Source organism: Lepus europaeus, chromosome 22 (genome assembly GCF_033115175.1).
Source record: "Lepus europaeus isolate LE1 chromosome 22, mLepTim1.pri, whole genome shotgun sequence".
NCBI classification, from domain to species: Eukaryota; Metazoa; Chordata; class Mammalia; order Lagomorpha; family Leporidae; genus Lepus; species Lepus europaeus.
This window is the reverse complement of record NC_084848.1, coordinates 41,020,623-41,039,874: the sequence shown is the minus strand read 5'-3', so window position 1 is coordinate 41,039,874 and position 19,252 is coordinate 41,020,623. Positions and strand designations below refer to the sequence as shown.

General features: G+C 52.0%; 1 protein-coding gene across 4 annotated transcripts in view; it reads right to left on the bottom strand.

The window, feature by feature from the left end:
- Positions 1-7,649: 7,649 nt before the first annotated feature.
- The window catches only part of SYNE2 (spectrin repeat containing nuclear envelope protein 2), a 373,661-nt gene continuing 362,058 nt past the window's right edge, over positions 7,650-19,252 (bottom strand). For all 4 annotated transcript variants that reach the window (XM_062181714.1, XM_062181717.1, XM_062181715.1 and 1 more), the window contains 9 exons: positions 18,736-18,875; positions 16,085-16,199; positions 15,252-15,454; positions 13,845-14,045; positions 12,919-13,047; positions 10,790-10,981; positions 9,941-10,027; positions 9,055-9,101; positions 7,650-8,797 (listed from right to left, as the gene is read on the bottom strand). In XM_062181714.1, coding sequence (XP_062037698.1) covers positions 8,584-8,797; positions 9,055-9,101; positions 9,941-10,027; positions 10,790-10,981; positions 12,919-13,047; positions 13,845-14,045; positions 15,252-15,454; positions 16,085-16,199; positions 18,736-18,875 — 1,328 coding nt within the window. In that variant the 3' untranslated portion in view covers positions 7,650-8,583. The remainder of the gene's footprint in view (positions 8,798-9,054; positions 9,102-9,940; positions 10,028-10,789; positions 10,982-12,918; positions 13,048-13,844; positions 14,046-15,251; positions 15,455-16,084; positions 16,200-18,735; positions 18,876-19,252) is intronic.

The following is a 19,252-nucleotide window of genomic DNA, read 5'->3' as shown; positions in this document are numbered from 1 at the left end:
ACTCCGTCGTGTGTGCGGAGAAAACCCTTGGGCGTTCAGGAGTGGGATTCTCTCCTGCAGCTGCAGTGTTCCTTGGGGTGTTACACACGCAGGATCCAGCGTGCATGACCTCATCAGTAGCAGCCACACCACCACATGAAGGTACCCAGAGGAGACAGGGACTGCCTGTGGACGCACGGCACAGCGTATAGTCCGTGGGAGGCTGGGCAGCTATGTCCACGGCAGGACCTTTGGTGCCAGGCTGTAGGGAGCTGACGGGCAACACCGCCTGAGCATGACCTGGTTTGTCAGTTCTTCGTAAGAAAGAGAAACGTGGGGATAATTATTTATCGCAAGAAAGAATTCTTTATACCTTAGGGATCTTTTAAAATATTTTCTTATCAGAAGATTTATATGGAGGACTGGAAGAAATAGAAACTCAGTGAAAACATTGGAACAGAAATAGGACCGCAGAACAGACAATTTTTACTTGCCTTTTCAAATGGCAAATTTTCAGACACATTTTTGAGAACACGGGGAATGCATAAACAAGTAAGTGCTGTACTTTGGAAGTGAGCAATTCAATAGTTATATTTTACTTTTATGGTAACGTTTTTAAGAATTAAGTCCATACTTTTTGAAGATAGGTTTACCTTGGCTCGCCCAGCTGTATTTGCTAAGTCATTAGGAAGATGAAATTTAATGTCACGAAGGCTGGTTTCCAATCGTGAAGCTTTGAATAATTCTTCATTTTTCTATTGGCGTGTTACTGACAGTTGAGCTGGCTGTTTCAGACGCTTGGACACGCACCTAGTTCTAGAACACGCCGACACCCGTATCCTCAGGAGCTTGTCATGAGTCTCTGGCTCAGCATTACAGCGTTAGCAAGACTCGGTACACAAAACACACACCGGGCTGCACGGGACCCAGGGAGCCGCTGTTGTCCAGGGCGCGGGTTTCCTCGGGGCCAGGCTAGAATTCTAGAACAGGGGCGGGAAGCTGGAGAGTAGGAAGTGGCTGGCGGTGGATTTGCCAGTGAAATTCCGTGGATTGGAGCTTTAAGAGAGACTAACAGATAAGAAAAGCCAAATGAGGTGTGAGCGTTGCCTAATTAATATATAGTGGAGTGAATTTTTTTAGGTTGACTTCTCACACCCAAGGAAGACCCCCCGATTGAACTCCAGTTCAAGGGCAGCCAGTGGCCATTAGTTACGTTCTTGTATGATTCTGGAGGCTGCTGCTTTTACTCGCTACCTAACACTTTTGATCGTGTCGTCTTGGCTCAGGTCTCTCAGTGTGCTGGGGACACAGGGTCAGTCCACCCTGAGGGCTCCCTCAGTTCAGGGTGTCCTTTCTTGTTTTTTAAAAAAATTCTGTTTATTTATTTATTTGAGAGAAAGAGAGGGTGAGAGTTCCCATCCACGACTTCACTCCCCAGAGCCCAGGACAGCCCCTGGTCGGGGTGGGACAGAATTGGGAGCCAGGAATTCAGTTGGGGGTCTCACACGTGGGTGGCAGGAACCACAGTACTCCAGCCCTCGCTACGGCTTCCCAGGCCTGCGTGTGCAGGAAGCTGGCACGGAAGGGGAGCCAGGGCTCTGAGGTGGGCGCAGGCATCTTAGTGCTCCACGGCTGTGTTTTACTTGGGGTCAGGAGCAAGTAGACGGTTGAAACGTGGTCTGTGCCCGCAGGGTGGCTTTGGTGTGGGCTGGCCCGGAGCCCTTCCTCCCGCACTCAGAGGAACCCGGTGTCTCCTCCCTTCTCTCGATGCCCCCTTTAAAGGTGACGTGTGTTTTGTGCGTCACGTTGCCATTTCTGAGTGTGAGGAAAATCCTAAATGTTCATTTTAAAGGTTGGCCTTTCACCGTGCTCTGTTTCACACATCGTCTTTGGAGGTGCTGTGTGTGGAAGGGTGGCATCCGCCCTCCCAGAGAGCCCACGTTCCTCTAGGGCAGCTCGCCTAAGCAGGAGTCTCGCTGCTTCAAGTTCAGTTTTTAAAAGGAATCAGGAAAACGAGGACTGACAGCGGGAAAGAGGAATTAAACTGGGTGTTGGAACAAAAATCCGCTGCTGTGTGCAGGTGAGAACAAGCAGTCAGCCCTTAGACTAGCAGGGCTTGTTTCCCTCCTTCCAATTTAATCTGTAAGTGATCACTTCAGAAGGAAAAGTGGGGCCGGCCTTGTGGCCAGGGGTGCACTGTGCGTGGGACACCTGCTTCCCACACTGGCGCACCAGTTCAAGTCCTGGCTGCTGCACTTCTGGTCCAGTTCCCTGCTCATGCACCTGGGAGGCTGCAGGTGATTTCTCAAGTACCTGGGCCCCTGCCACCCATGTGGGAGCCCCAGATGGAGTTCCTGGCTCCTAGCTCTGGCCTGGCCCAGTGGGCTTTTAGGGAGTGAACCAGCAGGTGGAAGATTCTCTCTCTCTCTCCTCTCTCTTCTTTCTCTCTGTCACTCTGCTTTTCAAGTAGATGAAAATAAACATTAAAAAAAAAAAAAACAAAAACAAGGAAAACCTATTTGTAGGAGATGAATGAGATTTGATCTTACATGGGATCATATAGACAGATTTCAATGATGATGAAGTAGTTACCATGGATATTCTTCCTGCAGAGTCCTCAGACTCCTGGGCATGCCCTGGCCCTCAGGAAGATGAGCGTGGACAGTGCCGCTAGGGAGCAGGCTGTTTGCCCAGTGCGTTCTCTTCTAGTTGAGTCTCCCTGTTCTCTCGGCCCGGCCGCTGTTCACCAGCACTAACTACAGAAGCCCCACCCCAGAAGTAATCCTGACGAGATTTTTTTTTTTTTTTCATGAAAAATTGAGGAAGGAACAAAGCTCTCAGCCTGGTGACACATTTGAGGAGTCCTAAGCATATCCAAAACAAAGCAGTACAAAATCAGCCAAGCTTTGCAGGGAGTTCATTTTATCTGGGTTACCTCTCCTCCGACGTCAGCTGGAAGGCCAATTATTTTAGAATTTAGTAAAGGAAAAAAAAATCAGTTTCCAGTTCTTGGCAGTGCCATTTTATAGATTCATATACATTTTATATGTATATTTATAAGCTTAATTGAAGTGATTGTAGAATTTTCTAGCACATGGAAGCAGGGAGTGGTTCTTATTTATATCTTGCACATGTTGACATCTTTTTAAATTCAAGGGGAACCTTCAATCTTTGGGTCTATTTTGAAACAAAGTACTTTTATTTAATGAGATCTGGCACATCTAAGCTGCTAAAAATCTTTTGAAAAGCATAGAGATTATATAGAGAAAATGGTAAACACACGTAATTTGGTACCTAAAAGTAGCACTTGCATAGTATTTGCCACGTGCCAGACACCGCTCTTGGGGCCTCACACATTCACAGTGCATTCTCCTAACAATTGCTCTTCTACTGCTCTGGCCTTGGGAGCCTGGGAGCATGGGAGCAGACTTGCTGAGCACAATGATGGAGGGAGTGAGAGAGGCTGGTGAACTCGGGCAGGCCAAGTCCAGTGCTGAAAATACTCGTGCAGTTCAACTCGCTAAAAAAAATAACTGAAGAGAAAACACACTTAATCCCCGGCATTCATCCATCATACACATCTGACATGTGTGGCGGCTGTGGCCATGCAGGCACAGAAGCAGCTTCTAAACCTCTAACAGAGAAGTCCAGCTCCATCTTCTACGCAGGTGTACATTAAAGCCCAGAGCAGCACAGATACCTGCTTGGTCATAAACTACCACGGCCAAGGTGGGCTTGGAATTCGAGTCTTCTGCTTGCCTGGCCAGGCTCGCTTCTGTTTGACCTGCTACTTGACCGGTCTCACAGGGGGAGGGTTAGGACTGCCAGCTTCCCAGCTTAAATGGGGTCTGCATGAACCTTTCTAGAACAGCATCGATGACAGACAGAAGAAATAAGAGAATTGTATTCTTTCTGTCCTCCCACCCAGGCCGGCAACCCAGGGGCACGCCCCTCTCCACCTGTCCATTACTGCTCTCCCACTTGCATTGGCTGGAGTGCATTCGTTGTGCACTTACCCCTGTAAAACTCTTGTATCTTTTCGCTACTGCTGCTGCTTGGTGGAGTTTGGTATACTGTTGTGTGAGGATACACGCTGTTCATTCTTAGAGCTCGCAAATCCGCTGGAATTTTGGCTCAAGTGGCAGCTCTAAGGGGCGCATTGTCTGGTGATACAGTGGTCATCTTCTCACCTTTTAACTGACATCAAAGAGCTGCCTTTTTTTTTTTTTTTAAATTCTGGGAATGTTACTCTTGGGGCCAGCCACTGTTACTTGATGGCGAGCCAAGGCTTGGTGACGCCAGCCCAGAGCAGGTCCTGTTTACTGGCTAATCAATGTTGTTTTGCACTTGTGTTTTCTGGGTTGGGTGTCTGAGTGCCATGGATACTGGTCCCATCTATTGCTCAATGCTTCTGTGTGCCTCGGAGCCTGGCGGTTGCCCGTCCCTTGTCATCTATTCAGACAACTGCTTTGACCGTTGGTCCAATACGCTGAGTGCCATTCACAAGCTTTAACTGCGGGCCTTTCCAGAAGTGAACGTCTGCTGCGGTGTGAGAGCAGATGCAGACCTGTTTCCCTGTGTCCTTTCCATGCCTACAGAACTGCTGCAGAGTTTAATGTGACTATAAATAAAGTGGTTTTCATAACTTTGGTTTAAAAACATGTGTCGGGGTGTGAGAACTAGAGGGAGCAGGCGAGGCATTGGGCATTGGCATTCGGCTCTGGATTCGCATCTGTGTGGGGTTTGCCGAGCCCTCTGAGGATTTGATAACCTCAGGACAGCCTCAGAGAAGGCTGTTCCATAGGAAGGTGAGGCCGGGGTGCGCCAGGAGGCCCTGAAGTGCAGCACCCACCTGGCCTGGCCCCGGGGCCCGCCTTCAGGGCCAGAGAGGTCTCACGGCACCGTCTTCCCGAGGACGGGAGGATGCCAGGGGTTTCAGGAAGTTCACGGGAAGGTGAAGTGACAAGATGTGGTGTAAATAACTTCCTGAAAACCTACACGTAGCTTTTTTCATAATACAGTTTCCACAAACTTCATGAGAAAAGCTACGTATGGATTTCACAAACATTTTCGAGCCAGAATTTTTATTCCATCCTCTGTTTTTTGAAGTCTGGACAGAGTGGGAGATCTTGGAGACACTTTGTCTTTTGCCTCAAGGCTACAATGGAGCAGACCACTGAAAGGAGAAGTTTAACACTTTCACTTCTGGGATCATTGTCTTCAGTGGAAAAGGTGATTAAAATGCTTGGAGGGTTCGTGGTATGTCAGTGTAACCATTGAAACACTGAAGGTAGAGTGAAGACAGACTTTCCACACGGTCCCTGCACACTAGGGCGTGTTAACTGCACGGATCTTACGGGTGTCGGGCCCAGGAGGAGCCCAGCCCCATGTTCAAAGTCTCAGTTTCATATAGGGTGAGCTTCGTTGGTGCTGGGTCTATGCTTGACAGGATGAAACTGTGTAGTCAGTGGGGATTCCGAGTGCCGGGGCTGCAGGACGGCTTCTGTGACTGCTCATCAAGGAAGGAGACACGCTGACGTTTTCTGTTTAGGTGGGAAGTAGGAGGCTTTGCCCATCACATACTTGAGTATCTGTTACAGGTCTGGTAGCCCTAATCCAAAAATCTGGACTATTCCAGAATCTGAAAGCTTTTAGAGCACCTGTATGATGCCACAAGTGGAAAATTCCACATGACGAAATACCTGTTCCAGGCACAAAACTATTAAAAATAATTATATAAAATTGCCTTCAAGCTATGTAGATAATGCATGCAAGGAAGAAAAAGTTGTGCTTGGTACAGAAAGTTTTGAAAATGGAGCTGGCATTATGGCATAGGGGGTTAAGCCACCACCTGCAATGCCAGCATCCCATGTGGATGCTGGTTCATGTCCCGGCTGCTCCACTTCCATCCAGCTCCCTGCTAATGCACCTGGAAAAGTAGTGGAAGATGATCCAAGTGCTTGAGCCCTGCACCCACCTGGAAGATCCAGAAGAAGCTCCGTGTTTCATAAACAAATTCTAATATACAAAAACACTTTGAAATCCTTGCAAATTTCATAAACCAGGTTTGCCATGAACTTTTCATTTTTAAAAGATTTTGAGAGTTAGAGTTATACTGAGAGGGAGAGACAGAGAGAGGTCTTCCAACCACTGGTTCACTCCCTAATTGGCCACAACGGCTGGAACTGAGCTGATCCGAAGTCAGGAGCCAGGAACTTCTTCCAGGTCTCCCATGCGAATGCAGGGGCCCAAGGACTTGGACCATCTGCCACTGCTTTCCCAGGCCATAGCAGAGAGCTAGATCAGAAGAGGAACAGCTGGGACTTTAACCGGTGCTATATGGGATGCTGGCACCTTAGGCAGAGTATTAACCTGTGCCACAGCCTGGCCCCTCCATGAACTTTTTAAAGACCCTACTATGCATGGATTTCAGAATTTTCTTTTTTCCTATTTATATATTTGAAAGAGTTAGATTTTCCATCTGCTGGCTCACTTCCCACAATAGCCACAACAGCCAAGGCTGGGCCAGGCCAAAGAACTTCATCCACATCTCTATGTGGGTGGCCTGGGCCAGTGCTGGCTGTTGCAGGCATCTGGGGAGAGAACCAGCAGATGGAGGACCTCCCTAACTCTCAAAATACATTTTTTAAAAAAAGTTTTGGAGGCTGGCATTGTGGCATAGTGGGTAAAGCTGCTTCCTGTGATGCCGGCATCCCATTGGACGCAGGTTCTCATCCTGGCTGTTCCACTTCTGATCCAGCTCCCTGCTAATGGCCTGGAAAAGACACTGGAAGATGGCCCCAGTGCTTGGCCCTCTGTCACCCACATAGGTGATGTGGATGAAGCTCTTAGCTCCTGGCTTTGGCCTGGCCCAGCCTTGGCTGTTGCAGCCATGTGGGAAGTGAACCAGCAGATGGAAGATCTCTAATTTTTTCAGATATATAATATTAAAAAAAGTTTTGAAATCCATGCATAGTGAGGTCTTCAAAAAGTTCATGGAAAATCTAGATTATGAAAAACTGCATGGATTTCAAAATGTTTTCATATATCAGAATTTATGTGTATGAAACAGGTGGGGCCAGTGCTGTGGCTCAGCAGGTTAATGCCCTGGCCTGAAGCGCCAGCATCCCATATCGGTGCCAGTTCTAGTCCTGGCTGCTCCTCTTCTGATCCAGTTCTCTGCTATGGCCTGGGAAAGCAGTAGAAGATGGCCCAAGTGCTTGGGCCCCTGCACCCGCATGGGAGACCCAGAGGAAGCTACTGGCTCCTGGCTTCGGATTGGCATAGTTCTGGCCATTGCGGTCAACTGGGGAGTGAACCAGTGGATGGAAGACTTCTCTCTGCCTCTCCTTTCTCTGTGTAACTGACTTTCAAATAAATAAATCTTTTTTTTTTTTAAAAGGTGAGTTTCATGTTTAGACATGGGTCCCATTCCCAAGATAGTTCATAATGTCTGTGCAAATGTTCCAAACTCTGAAACCCTTCTGGTCTCAGGCATTTCACATGAGGGTCTGGAGAGGGCTGGGATGGAAACAGCTGTGGCAGCGAGGGTCACTCATGCTGCAATTTACACGTCTCAGGCTCCTACTTCCAGGCACGTAAGTAGAAATAAAACTTCAGTTGAGAATAAATGCTCCTTCTCATCTGAATGTTTGAAACTTAACTTTTGTTCTTTGGAAGACTAAACATGCCATTGAACTGCTTTGTAATACAATCCAGTACAGGAGAAGTCTGGCTAATTTTTTTTTTTTTTAATGAGAAACATCTGATTCTTACATACCACAAATAGCTTCAAGTTTCAGCACCAACCCCCCTTTGGCCAAACAGTGATACCAGACCTGAAGCATCTCTTTAAATGTGAAAAGTCTTAGAAAATTAGCTTACAAAAAACATCCCTACCGAGGCTGTAGTTTGGCATTTACTGTACACTAGTCAAAAGCCCAAGCTAAAATCTGACTTTAAAAAAATCAAAGTTTACATTATTCATACAGATTCAGCATTGTTAAAAAATATGCACAAATAACCACATCCATGCAATATAATTTCTTTAAAAATTTGAAGCAATATAAAAGAGATCTAGGGACTGAACAGAACGTGTCGGTTTGTATGTAACCTGTAGTTCGAAATGGATAGTCACTGGAGAACAACTGATTCTAAACGTTTGAAATAGGATTGTGTTTGATCCATCAGCTAAGGGTGTACAGGAATTTCTGGACTGTTTCGAAGCTGGCTTGTTGCTAGGAGACAGACGGCGTGCACATCACTGCCGACCGACCACAGCAGCCACGATAATGCTGTTTTACAGAGAAGTCCGAATTCTCAAAGTGCTTGGCTCCTCAGGAAACTGCCCTTTCCAGAGTCCCTAAACCAAACAGCGTTGCCAGAGTGCCTGGGGCCCCTGGCTGCACAGGCGCCCCCTGGAGGAGAGGAGGAAGTCCATCTGCGGGCTGGCCGCCCACTCTGCACAAGTCCAGGAGGAGGCTTCCGCAGCGGGTCCCTGGACCTTGCCAGTGCCCACAGTCGCTCACAGACTGGTCTGGGGCCATGAGCTGGTCCCCCGAGGTCAACAGGTTGATGTGGGGCGCTGCAGGGGCCCCCAGCCTCCTAGGTAGGGGGCGGCCCGTTGGTGTACCGCAGCATTGGGTAGAAGGAGCGGGCGAAGTTGTTGGCCTGGGTGCAGCTGTAGTCCTCTTCGGAGGAGGGCAGCAGGCAGGCCAGGAGCAGCAGCAGCAGCAGCAGCAGTTGGAGGGGCAGCGCTGCCCTCAGCACGCGGGCGAGGAAGGAGCGCTGTGGCCGGGAGCTGCCGGGGCCGGGCACCCTGCCGGGAGAGAGACAGGGCGGGGCTGTTCAGGGCGGGCGGCCCCTGAGTCCTTGCGTAAGTCAAGGAAGAAACCCAGGGCCTGCGGTGGAGACGGGGCCAAGAGCTAGGGGGTTCAGTTTTGGAAGAGAAGCCCAGCCCGTTCCAAAGGAAAGAACAAAACCAGATTTCAACCCCAGGATCGTGGCACTGGCGGGACTGGTGTGTAGGGGCGGGCACAGCAGGGGGCACTCGGGCTGAGCCCGTGAGGACGGTACCTGCTGTCTGCCTCCTTCCTGCCGCGTGTGGTCTTCTCCGCTCCCAGCTGCGGGACAACAGGGGCCAATTAGTATTTGGAGACGGTTTTGTCCCATCCGCGACAAACCCGTCCTTCCTCGGATAGACAAAGGTGCTTCAGACAGTTCGCAGGAAACAGAGTTGAAAAAATAAGTTTGAATGGGGCTGGCGCTGTGGCACAGCAGGTTAATGCCCTGGCCTGAAGTGCTAGCATCCCACGTGGGCGCCTGTTCAAGACCCGGCTGGCTCCACTTGCCATCCAGCTCTGTGCTATGGCCTGGAAAGCAGTGGAGGATGGCCCAAGTCCTTAGGCCCCTGCACCCATGTGGGAGACCTGGAAGAAGCACCTGGCTCCTGGCTTCAGATCAGCGCAGTTCCGGCCATTGAGGCCAGTTGGGGAGTGAACCAGCGGATGGAAGACCTCTCTATCTGCCTCTCCTCTCTCTAACTCTTTTAAGTAAAAAAGAAAAGAAAAAGAAAAAAGTTTTGGCCTCAAAAAATGGAAGTATACACCTAGTATTTTTCCTGCTTTTCATTTCCTATCCATTTTTTTCAAGCTCCTTAGATGTCTTCCGAGATTAAAGCCGACAAGGTAGGGCATCCTCGGTCTGTGTCCACAGGAGAAATCTGGAACCTCTGTGCCAGTATTACGAGGGCTGTCCTCTTCCTTACCGTGACCCAAAGGAGAGCGACGGCCCAGGACGCGGCCCTCAGCTCGGCTCTGAGGTATTGAATCCCTGGAGTTAGCTTCTCTGTGGATCGGGTTAGAGCAGATCTCTACCGCCGTGGGGCATCTGCCTAATGTGGGCCATCTCAGGAGCTTCCACAGAGACCACTGAGGCTATCCCAGCAGGAGGGGGCTCTTACCCTCGCCCGGGGAGCTGGCACGGACGCTGCCGGAGGCTGCTGGCCCGAGTCCACCTCGTCGACAGCAGGCAGGGCTGGGTCCTGCGTCTGAAACACACACCCGGGAGGTTCAGGTCAGGGGAGCAGAATAGGGTCCTTGGAAAATGCATTCAATATCCTTAGCCTGTCCACTATCAGACTCCCAGAGGAGTGTGAAAATGGGCTCCCTGCAGGTTCTGCAGGAATCGGGGCCCAGCTGCCATCTCTCTCTCTAGTTCACCTTCCCTGCTCCTCAGAACAGAGGCTTTCCCCAGACCGTAACCAAGGCAAGGCCAACCACCGGCCTCTGAAGCCCGTGGCACCCTGGGGAGACCGTGTTGAGCAGCAGCAAGGGAGACATGGAGGCAGGTTCCCCGGGCAGCGAGTGCAGCACAGGCCACTACCCAATCATGCGGTCACCCTGACAGTCTTGTCTCGGGTGGGAAGCAGGAAAGAAGTGTGGGGAAAATGCAGTTAAAAGACAAGTTCTTGTTGGTGGAGAAACATTTTGAAACCCGTGTGCATGAGGTATCTCCAGAATGTTCATCCAAAATGTGTTGGATGAAAGATCTGTACATGACGTCAGTTTTTGCACTAACATAAACTTTTTAACTGGGCCGGCACTGTGGCTTAGCGGGCATCTCACATGGGTGCCGATTCGAGTCCCAGCTGCTCCACTTCGGATCCAGCTCTCTGCTGTGGCCTGGGAGAGCAGTGGAAGATGGCGCAGGTCCTTGGGCCCCTGCACCCACCCAGAGCGCCTCCCACGGCAAGGCAGAGGCATCGCTGTCCTGGCTGAGTCTGGGCGTGTGAGAGCCACAGTGGACTCACCTGGCTTCCCTGCAGGGACATCAGGTCCTGGGCCACCTGCTGCAGTAGCTGCTGGAGCTTCTTCTCAATGACATGGACCTTCTCCGCGGCCTCGATGTAGTCTTCCCCGGGCCCCTTAACGAGGAGGCTGTCGGCAATCTCCCGTAAGGAGCTCACTTGTGGCTCATGTTCCACTAGCTCCTTCTCCAGTTGCTGAAAACGTTAACAAAGTGTGTCAAACAGCTGTCCACAGGGAAGCTGGTGTGGCCAGTGGAGGCTTTCCCGGTGCCTGCGAAGTTCTGGGACGAACAGGGGGTAGTGCTCCACTCCAGAACCTTCTACGTTCCTATCTGTGGCTTCTGGTTCAGCACTGTTTAGGTAGCCAGTAGGTTAGTCTTCAGCCCTAGCTCTTATTGCCTTGCTCTGAAGATAACGTAGACACGGAACATTGGAGGAGAGAAGTGAGGGGGCTGCTGTGGGAAGATCTGACCCTCACCTATGGCAGGAAGCCAGGGAAATTCTGAAATAATCGAAAAACAGCGGCTCAAGTACGTGGACACGTGGACTTTGCATGAGGCAAGTCGGCTGAAGTGCTGAGGGTGGCTGTCTTGCTCGCTGCCCTGCCCGATGTGGTAGCCACTGACATACAAGGCTATTTAATCAAGTAAAGTGAAGCGGAAGATTTCAGCCACAGTCGCCGTGGGAGCTTGGTGGGTACCGCATGGGACCTCTCTTTGTTGCTGAGCTAGGATGGTTGCCGCGGTTGGTGCCAATGTAGAACGTTCCCATCAGAGCAGAGAGTTCTGTTGGACCCTGTGGCTCTGTGGGGTGGGGGAGGGGCTACAAAGATTCCAGCATAAGAATTTTTTTTTAAATAAATGGCTGGCTCTCTGCTGTGGCCTGGGAGTGCAATGGAGGATGGCCCAAGTGCTTGGGCCCTGCACCCCATGGGAGACCAGGAGAAGCACCTGGCTCCTGCCTTTGGATCAGCATGGTGCGCCAGCCGCAGTGCGCCGGCCACGGCAGCCATTGGAGGGTGAACCAACGGCAAAGGAAGACCTTTCTCTCTGTCTCTCTTTCTCACTGTCCACTCTGCCTGTCAAAAAAATAAATAAAAAATAAAATAAAATAAAATAAATGGCTGGGGGCTGGCACTGTGGCATAGCAAGTAAAGCTGTTGCCTGCAGTGCTGGCATCCCATATGGGCGCCGGTTCGAGTCCCGGCTGCTCCACTTCCCATCCAGCTCTCTGCTATGGCCTGGGAAATCAGTAGAAGATGGCCCAAGTCCTTGGGCCCCTGCACCCAGGTAGGAGACCTGGAAGAAGCTCCTGGCTCCTGGCTTCAGATCGGCACATCTCCATCTGTTGCAGATATCTGGGGAGTGAACCAGAGGGTGGAAGACTTTCTCTCTCTCTGCCTCTCTGTAACTCTGCCTTTCAAATAAATAAATCTTTAAAAAAATGCAGCTTTCAGTGAGAGTGGTCGTTTTTGAAAGAATAAATAAATGGCTAAAACAAGTAATTTTAAAATATTTGAAATTAAGCCACACACATATTTGTAGATAACAAAGTCACCTTGAGTACAGGGAGGATACTGGCTCCACCCTTATCTACAAGTGCAATAAACACATGAAGACACAACTCTCCTCCAGAAAGACATTTCTATCGTGGATGGAGAAACCTACATAAGTCTGTCCCAGCTGCATAGCGCGCAGTATTTGCGAGGGGAAAACACTCCTCCTATTCCATCGGCAGGTGCACACAACTGGGTCCCCAGTTCCTAAGCGTCTCGATGCCTCACTCTGGACCCTGGAGCTTCAGCCCTGCAAGTCTTCTAACTGTAGATGCCCACAGGTGTGCAGTCACAAACATTACCCATCGCTGCTCCAGAAACGCTGGGTGGGGCTGGCTGATGCAGGAGCTCTGCCGCTTGCATGGAAAACACGTTCGTTGGGAAATGCAGTTACTATACCTAAGCTACCAGCCATCACAGCTGAGCCACACGGCCCACTGGAGCACACAGGCCGTCTCCCCGCCACTGCCCAGCATCACACGAGGGGATCAGGCCCCCGAATTCCAAGTACAGTCTGTCCTCCTAGCCGTGGCGGGGCGGGGATGGGGTGGACAGAGGCCCCCAGGGAAGCACTCACCATCAGCTTCCTCTGACACTCCAGGAGAACCTGGGGGTCGGCCTTGGGGTCGGCGACATGAGCCTCCTGCCTCCGGCTCTCAGCGCTGGCCAAGCACAGCAGTAGGTTCTGACTCAGCTGGTGGAAGTCCTTCAAACACAACATAGCAGCGTCACCTGCTTTGTAGGGACCGTGGCGGAAGCAGCCTTTTGTCCCGAGCCCGGCACAGTCATTGGCCCTTCTTGTCTCAGCCGGAGAATGACATGGCCCTGGCATGAGGAGGGGTGTGGGGAATGCTGGGAAGGCGAGCAGGCACACTCGGCACGGTCTGGGGAGGCCTCGGTGGGATGTTCAGGTGACCACCACACCTGTCGCTGTAAGATGCACTGGACACAGGGGCTAAGGGAGAGAGCCTAACAGGACAGGTCAGGGCAGGCCATGATGGGGTCAGCGCTGATGGGCAGGGCAGAGCTCATGTGTGTCAAGCACTCACGTGTTAGCACTGGGCTAAGAATACGCTCCATCTCATTTAGTCCTAAAAAGTAGGCGGGTGGTGAGCACTAAAATCCCCATTTCTCAGATGAGAAAACTGAGGTCTGGGAGGGTCAGTGATTTGTAGATCAGCTTGAAGTGCTGCTGTATCCTGGAGCCAGGTCTCCTTACTGACTGGCAGGGGGGCAGAGAGCGGGCAGCGCTGAGACCCTCGCTGGAGCCAACTGCAGGAGGGGTATGGGTGTGGGTGAGCATCGGGTTTCTGGGATGACGGGGTGGGTGGGGAAGGGTCTCTCCGGAAACACACGGCAAAGCCAGCCTGCTCCTTAACACAAGTCACGCTTGGCTGCGTCAAAGTTAAAAATATCCGCCTGTCCTGTCTCCCGGGCCGGCTGCTGCCGGGGCCCGGGCCTTGGGTGCAGCTCGGGGCGGGGGCTGGGGCTGAGTCAGCGTACCTGGCACTGCATGAGCGACTGTCGCAGGCCCGCGCGCCAGCTGTCCACTGCGCCCTGGGCCGCGTCCCAGCGCTCGCGCAGCTGCTGCAGCCTGCTCTGGAGCTCGGCCGCTTCGGCGCTCTCGCTGGGCAGAGACTCCTGGCTGCTCCCGTGCACAGAGTCCAGCAACGCCTTGTAGGTGTCAGAGGCCTTTACTATCTCCTACCCCAGAGGGAAAAGATTGGTTAGGCACTCCGAAAACAGAGGAGGGCCGCATTGTGACCCTCGGCAGGGAACGGATCCGTGCGCACTCTCTCCCAAGCAAGGGCAGCCTCGCCTGTGACTGGCTGGGAGGCGTCAGCTGAGCGAGCTGCCCTACAAGGCCATGAACTTGGCCGGCGGGGCCCTAGAGCAGAGGCCTGCCTGCAGGCGGGCGACTTGACCAGACACACACAAAGGCTCTGCTGACGTCCACGGCCCCTCTGTGTCTGGCTTCTGGACCCGATGAAAAGCCTTCCGGATAAAGTGTACGTAGTCATTCTGCACCTGTCCCTCAGTGAGCACCCTCAGAAAACTACAAGTATGAGCAGTGCCTGGATACCCCAAGGCACCTGCTCTGGGTCTCAGGAGCTCAGGCGATGCTCGGTATACAGCGAGCATCTCCACGCAATTCCAGAGGGGCCCAGACTGGTGATGTACGTGGGTGTCCAGGTCGGGCCACAGCACCCAGCAGTGGGGACACTGGTTTTCCCCAACTCCGATTTTTTTTATTTTTTATTTGACAGATAGAGTTAGACAGTGAGAGAGAGAGACAGAGAGAAAGGTCTTCCTTCCATTGGTTCATCCCCCAAATGGCCGCCACGGCTGGCGCTGCGCCGACCCGAAGCCAGGAGCCAGGTGCTTCCTCCTGGTCTCCCATGCGGGTGCAGGGCCCATGCACTTGGGCCATCCTCCACTACCCTCCCGGGCCACAGCAGAGAGCTGGCCTGGAAGAGGAGCAACTCGGACTAGAACCCGGCACCCATGTGGGGTGCTGGCACCACAGGTGGAGGATTAACCAAGTGAGCCACGGTGCCCCCCGCCCCCGCTCTTTCCAAGGAAGGCTGCACCTCAAGTCTTGCCTGCAGCTTTGCTCACAGTTTGGGAGGGTGGTTTTGAACTCCCTGGTGGTGGCCGCCAACACCTCCAACCTCAGACACCAGATCAGCCCAGCAATGGGGACCCGAGCCGCCCTTTCCAGGGTTGCTCTGGATTTTAGGATTATTGTAGACACTGGTTCCTATGAGGACAAAAACCTGCAACCATGTCCTTGGCAGTGGCAGAAGAGAATTGGGAGAGACTGACCTACCACACACCACCTGCACCGTGCGCCTGTTTGCTTTGCTGTCGGCGCGGTGCTACCCTAGCGTGCGCTCCCACCAGACTCACCTGCAGCCTCCGCACTCGGAGCCCCATTTCCTGGACGTCAGAGGGCGGCTCTGCCGTCTGCAGCGTCTCCATCTCCGCTTCGGTGTTGGCCAGCCACGCGGCGACGCTGCTGATGTCAGAGCTGAGCTGCCGCAAGCTCTGTTTCATTCTGAGTTTGCCGTGAAGCTCCTGTGCTTGAATCCGCTCCCAGCTGTCGAAGGTGCCTGGGGAGGGAAAAAGGCTCCAATTTAAAAAGGGCCAGCACGCAAACAGATGCGTAGACTTCTATCTGAGGAGGGGGCAGGGTGACGAGAGGCTGCAGGGGTGCTCTTTGCAGGAGGTCTGGGTTTGGAGTTCTTTCTCCTGGCACAGCGGAGCACAGGGGAGGAGGCGGCCCGTGAAGGCTGGCGGGCAGCCCACAAGTTGCTAGGATGTGCTCTGGTCTCAAGTCCAGCAGTTCGGTCCGTGCTGGTGGTCAGCGCGATTTCTCTCTGGTCTTCGGTGTAGGTCTGGTGGCGTGATTTCGCCCGGGGCTACTCTCTGATCCTCTCTGGTCTGACACTGGACACTCCGATGAAGTCACTAAACACATGAGGCTTCCTCGTAGGAGGCTCAGTGTTTCAACAATTGTTTCCAAATCGACACTGACAGCACAGGAACTTGTTCCTAGGGGCTGGTAGCTGAGTGGAGCATGACACTGCCTGTGCCTGGGCGAGTTCAGCAGTCTTGAGAATTTATATAGAGTTGGTCAATTCCTGACTCATATTCTGCTGAGCAAGCACTTGTGACAATGCCCAGTTAAGCCCCAATCCCCCCACACTGCGCCTCTCCTGACGCGTGCCAGGCAGGCATACCTGGCTGTTGTCCTGTTACACCTGCGCCTCTCTCATCTTCCGGCTGTCGGCTGCCATTCAAGACTGTTGGGCCTTCTTTGCCACCGTCGGCACTTGGACGTAACAGCAGCTTCACCTAGATGGAATCAAGTTTTATGTTAACAATCTGTAGAATCTGTAGATCTTAAAAGTTATGTGAATAACTGGGTTCACTTGAGCAAGCAAGGAGCAGAGATATGGGGTCCTGCTGTTGGGAGGGTAGCCCGCTGGTCATTACTCAGTGCCCTGGCAGGCGGGGAGCCTCGCAGCGGCCCCAGGAGGAGCCAGCCGAGGAGACATGCAGCCCGTTTCCCGTGCCTGCTTCCCGACATCGCATCAGGACCACACCAAAGACGCTGTAGCCGCTGGGGAGCTCAGCGACGGACTGTGCTGCCCGTTCATTTCCCCGTGTCTGTAGCTGACCTTCCCCACGTCTCTGCAGAGGCGGCTGGTGCGATCACCAGGACAAAGGCGCCTCCCAGGGTCCTTCGTTGTCAAGTGTTTTCTCTCTTACTGCACGCACTAACTCCTGTTATCACAGAGCCAACTGTGCTGTTATCGCAGGCCTTTCCAAAAATACATGGCCCTCTTCTAGGAAGCCATGCTGGGGCCAGTGCTGTGACTCAGCAGGTTAAGCCCTGGCCTATAGCACCGGCATCGCATATGGGCACCGGTTCCAGTCCCGGCTGCTCCACTTCAGATCCAGCTCCCTGCTGATGCGCCTGGGAAAGCAGCAAAAAGATGGCCCCCGCCACCCATGTGGGAGACCTGGAAGAAGCTCCTGGCTTTGGCCTGGCCCAGCCTTGGCCGTTGTGAAACAGCAGATGGAAGATTGCTCGCTCGCTCGCTCGCTCTCTCTCTCCTTTTCTCCCTCTCCATGTAACTCTGCCTTTCAAATAAATTTTAAAAATTAAAAAAAGAAGAGCCATGTGTTCTTCAGATTGTGTTCAGATGATTGTGTGCAATGAAGACCCAACGTTTCAGACCCAGTGAAAGGGCTGAGTTTGGAAACTGGCCAGGGGAGGGACACAGGAGTGACTTCCGAGAGAAGCCAAACCACACGGGGTTGGGATGCCATCCGGCAGTCAGGTCTCTCGCCCCAAACTTGCTCCATGCCATAGAGGGAGGGACAAGCTAGAAATGACAAGTGCTTGCTAATAAGCAAGAGGAAGAGTTTCCCAGTTGGGTATGGACAACCCGCTATCAAATGACTCGGATCTGATACGTGAAGGCAGAACTTCCCCCAGCTATGCAGCAGCGGCTGCTGGGTTGTCTGCAGTCGGCACTGGAAGGCAAGTAGCTTGAACTTCCACTCCCTCCTCTCCAATTCTCTGTACTGAGAGTGATCCGTGGCCAACAATGAACCCTAGGCTGCCCCTGCAGCTGTGTTGCCAGGGCAGGCCAGGAACTCGTGTCACCCAAGGGAGGTGGGTGGAAGAAGGCACAGTCATTGTTGAAACAACCACAGGCCAATGCGGCAACAGGAGCAACGCTGACCACTGCTGCTTCTAAGGGCCTTTTACCTAAACTCAGTGCACTGAATCCCGGAGACTGGAGTGATAAGACATTTAAATTCCTTCTGGTGCCTACTGTACCACACGTAGGTTTTCCCATAAGACATATTTTCCATGAACTTTTTGAAGACCTTGCCTGTGCATGGATTTTTTTTTTTTTTTGCCTATGCATGGATTTCAAAATACTTTGCACCAAAACATACTTTTGGCTTTACTTCTCATGAACTTTTGAAGCATCCTGGTACCCCTGATTCTTTTCTTTTCTTTTCTTTTCTTTTCTTTTCTTTCTTTCTTTCTTTCTTTTTTTTTTTTTTTTTTTTTTTGTTGACAGGCAGAGTTAGACAGAGAGAGAGAGAAGGGCTTTCTTTTTCCATTGGTTCACTCCCCAAGTGGCCGCTACGGCCAGCGTGCTGCAGCCGGTGCGCTGTGCTGATCTGAAGCCAGGAGCCAGGTGCTTCCTCCTGGTCTCCCATGCGGGTACAGGGCCCAAGGACCTGGGCCATTCTGCACTGTACTTCCGGGCCACAGCAGAGAGCTGGACTGGAAGAGGAGCAATCAGGACAGGACCGGCACCCCAGTTGGAACTAGAACCCAGTGTGCTGGCACTGCAGGTGGAGGATTAGCCTATTGAGCCGTGGCGCCAGCCATACCCACTAATGCTAACAACAACTACGTGAGGTAGACTCATCCTCAGGTGAGAAGCAGCCACAGAGGCAAGGAGAGGTAATTTACTGGTGTGGCCAGGAATCCAACCCACGTCCAGCACAGCACACCACACCAGCAAATCTGAATATGGAGCTGTCATTTCTTGAACAGGATGTGTGGTCAAGAGATAAACAGAACAAAGGTTGGGGGCTCAGGAGAGTTCAGGAAGTTGTCACTTAGCTTCTTCCCAGTAGTAATTATTGTTTTATCAATATCAATACACACAAACCAGGAAGGTTATGAATTCAAAGCCATCTCTACCGCTAATGAGGTATGGACAACTCACCAGGGGAGAACCAACACAAGACATGCCTGGGGACTGAGCCCGCACAGTTTACAGAAACATCTCTCTCTTAAAAATGTTAGCTACTAACCACGTGCTTGGGGTATATTCCCAATGGGGTCCAAACTCACATAGGCTGGTTTATAAGGAGTGCTGGAGTCTGAGGGGACGGGCGGTCCACTCCTATCACCTTCCATCTGTTTGTAACGATGCTTGGGGCAGGACGGGCTGTCTGGAACAAGCCACGAGTGGCCGTCAGAAATGGATTTACCTGAAACAAAGGGCAGCGAGTGAGGCTGCGTTCTCTCTCCCCACAGGATTCATATTTAGTGACATTAAAAAAAAAAAAAAAAAAAAAAAAACAGGTCATGAGTAACATGGCGTCAGGTTACAGAGTCAAGATGAATTCTGCAGCTTTCCTTGCAAAGCATGCGTGTTTGCAAAATGTCAGTACGTTCCAGAGGGGATGAGATGGGAGTCATGCAACCGAGCAACACTGCGTCTTCACTAGATGGCTTCACAATGGAGCACAACAGGTGATGATTTGCTGTGGGATGAGGTGGCATTGGGAGCTGGGGTCTTGAGAGGTCAGGGCTGCAAGGCCAGGCTGGTGGCCAACAGGACAGAGGGCCACACAGGACAGCAGGG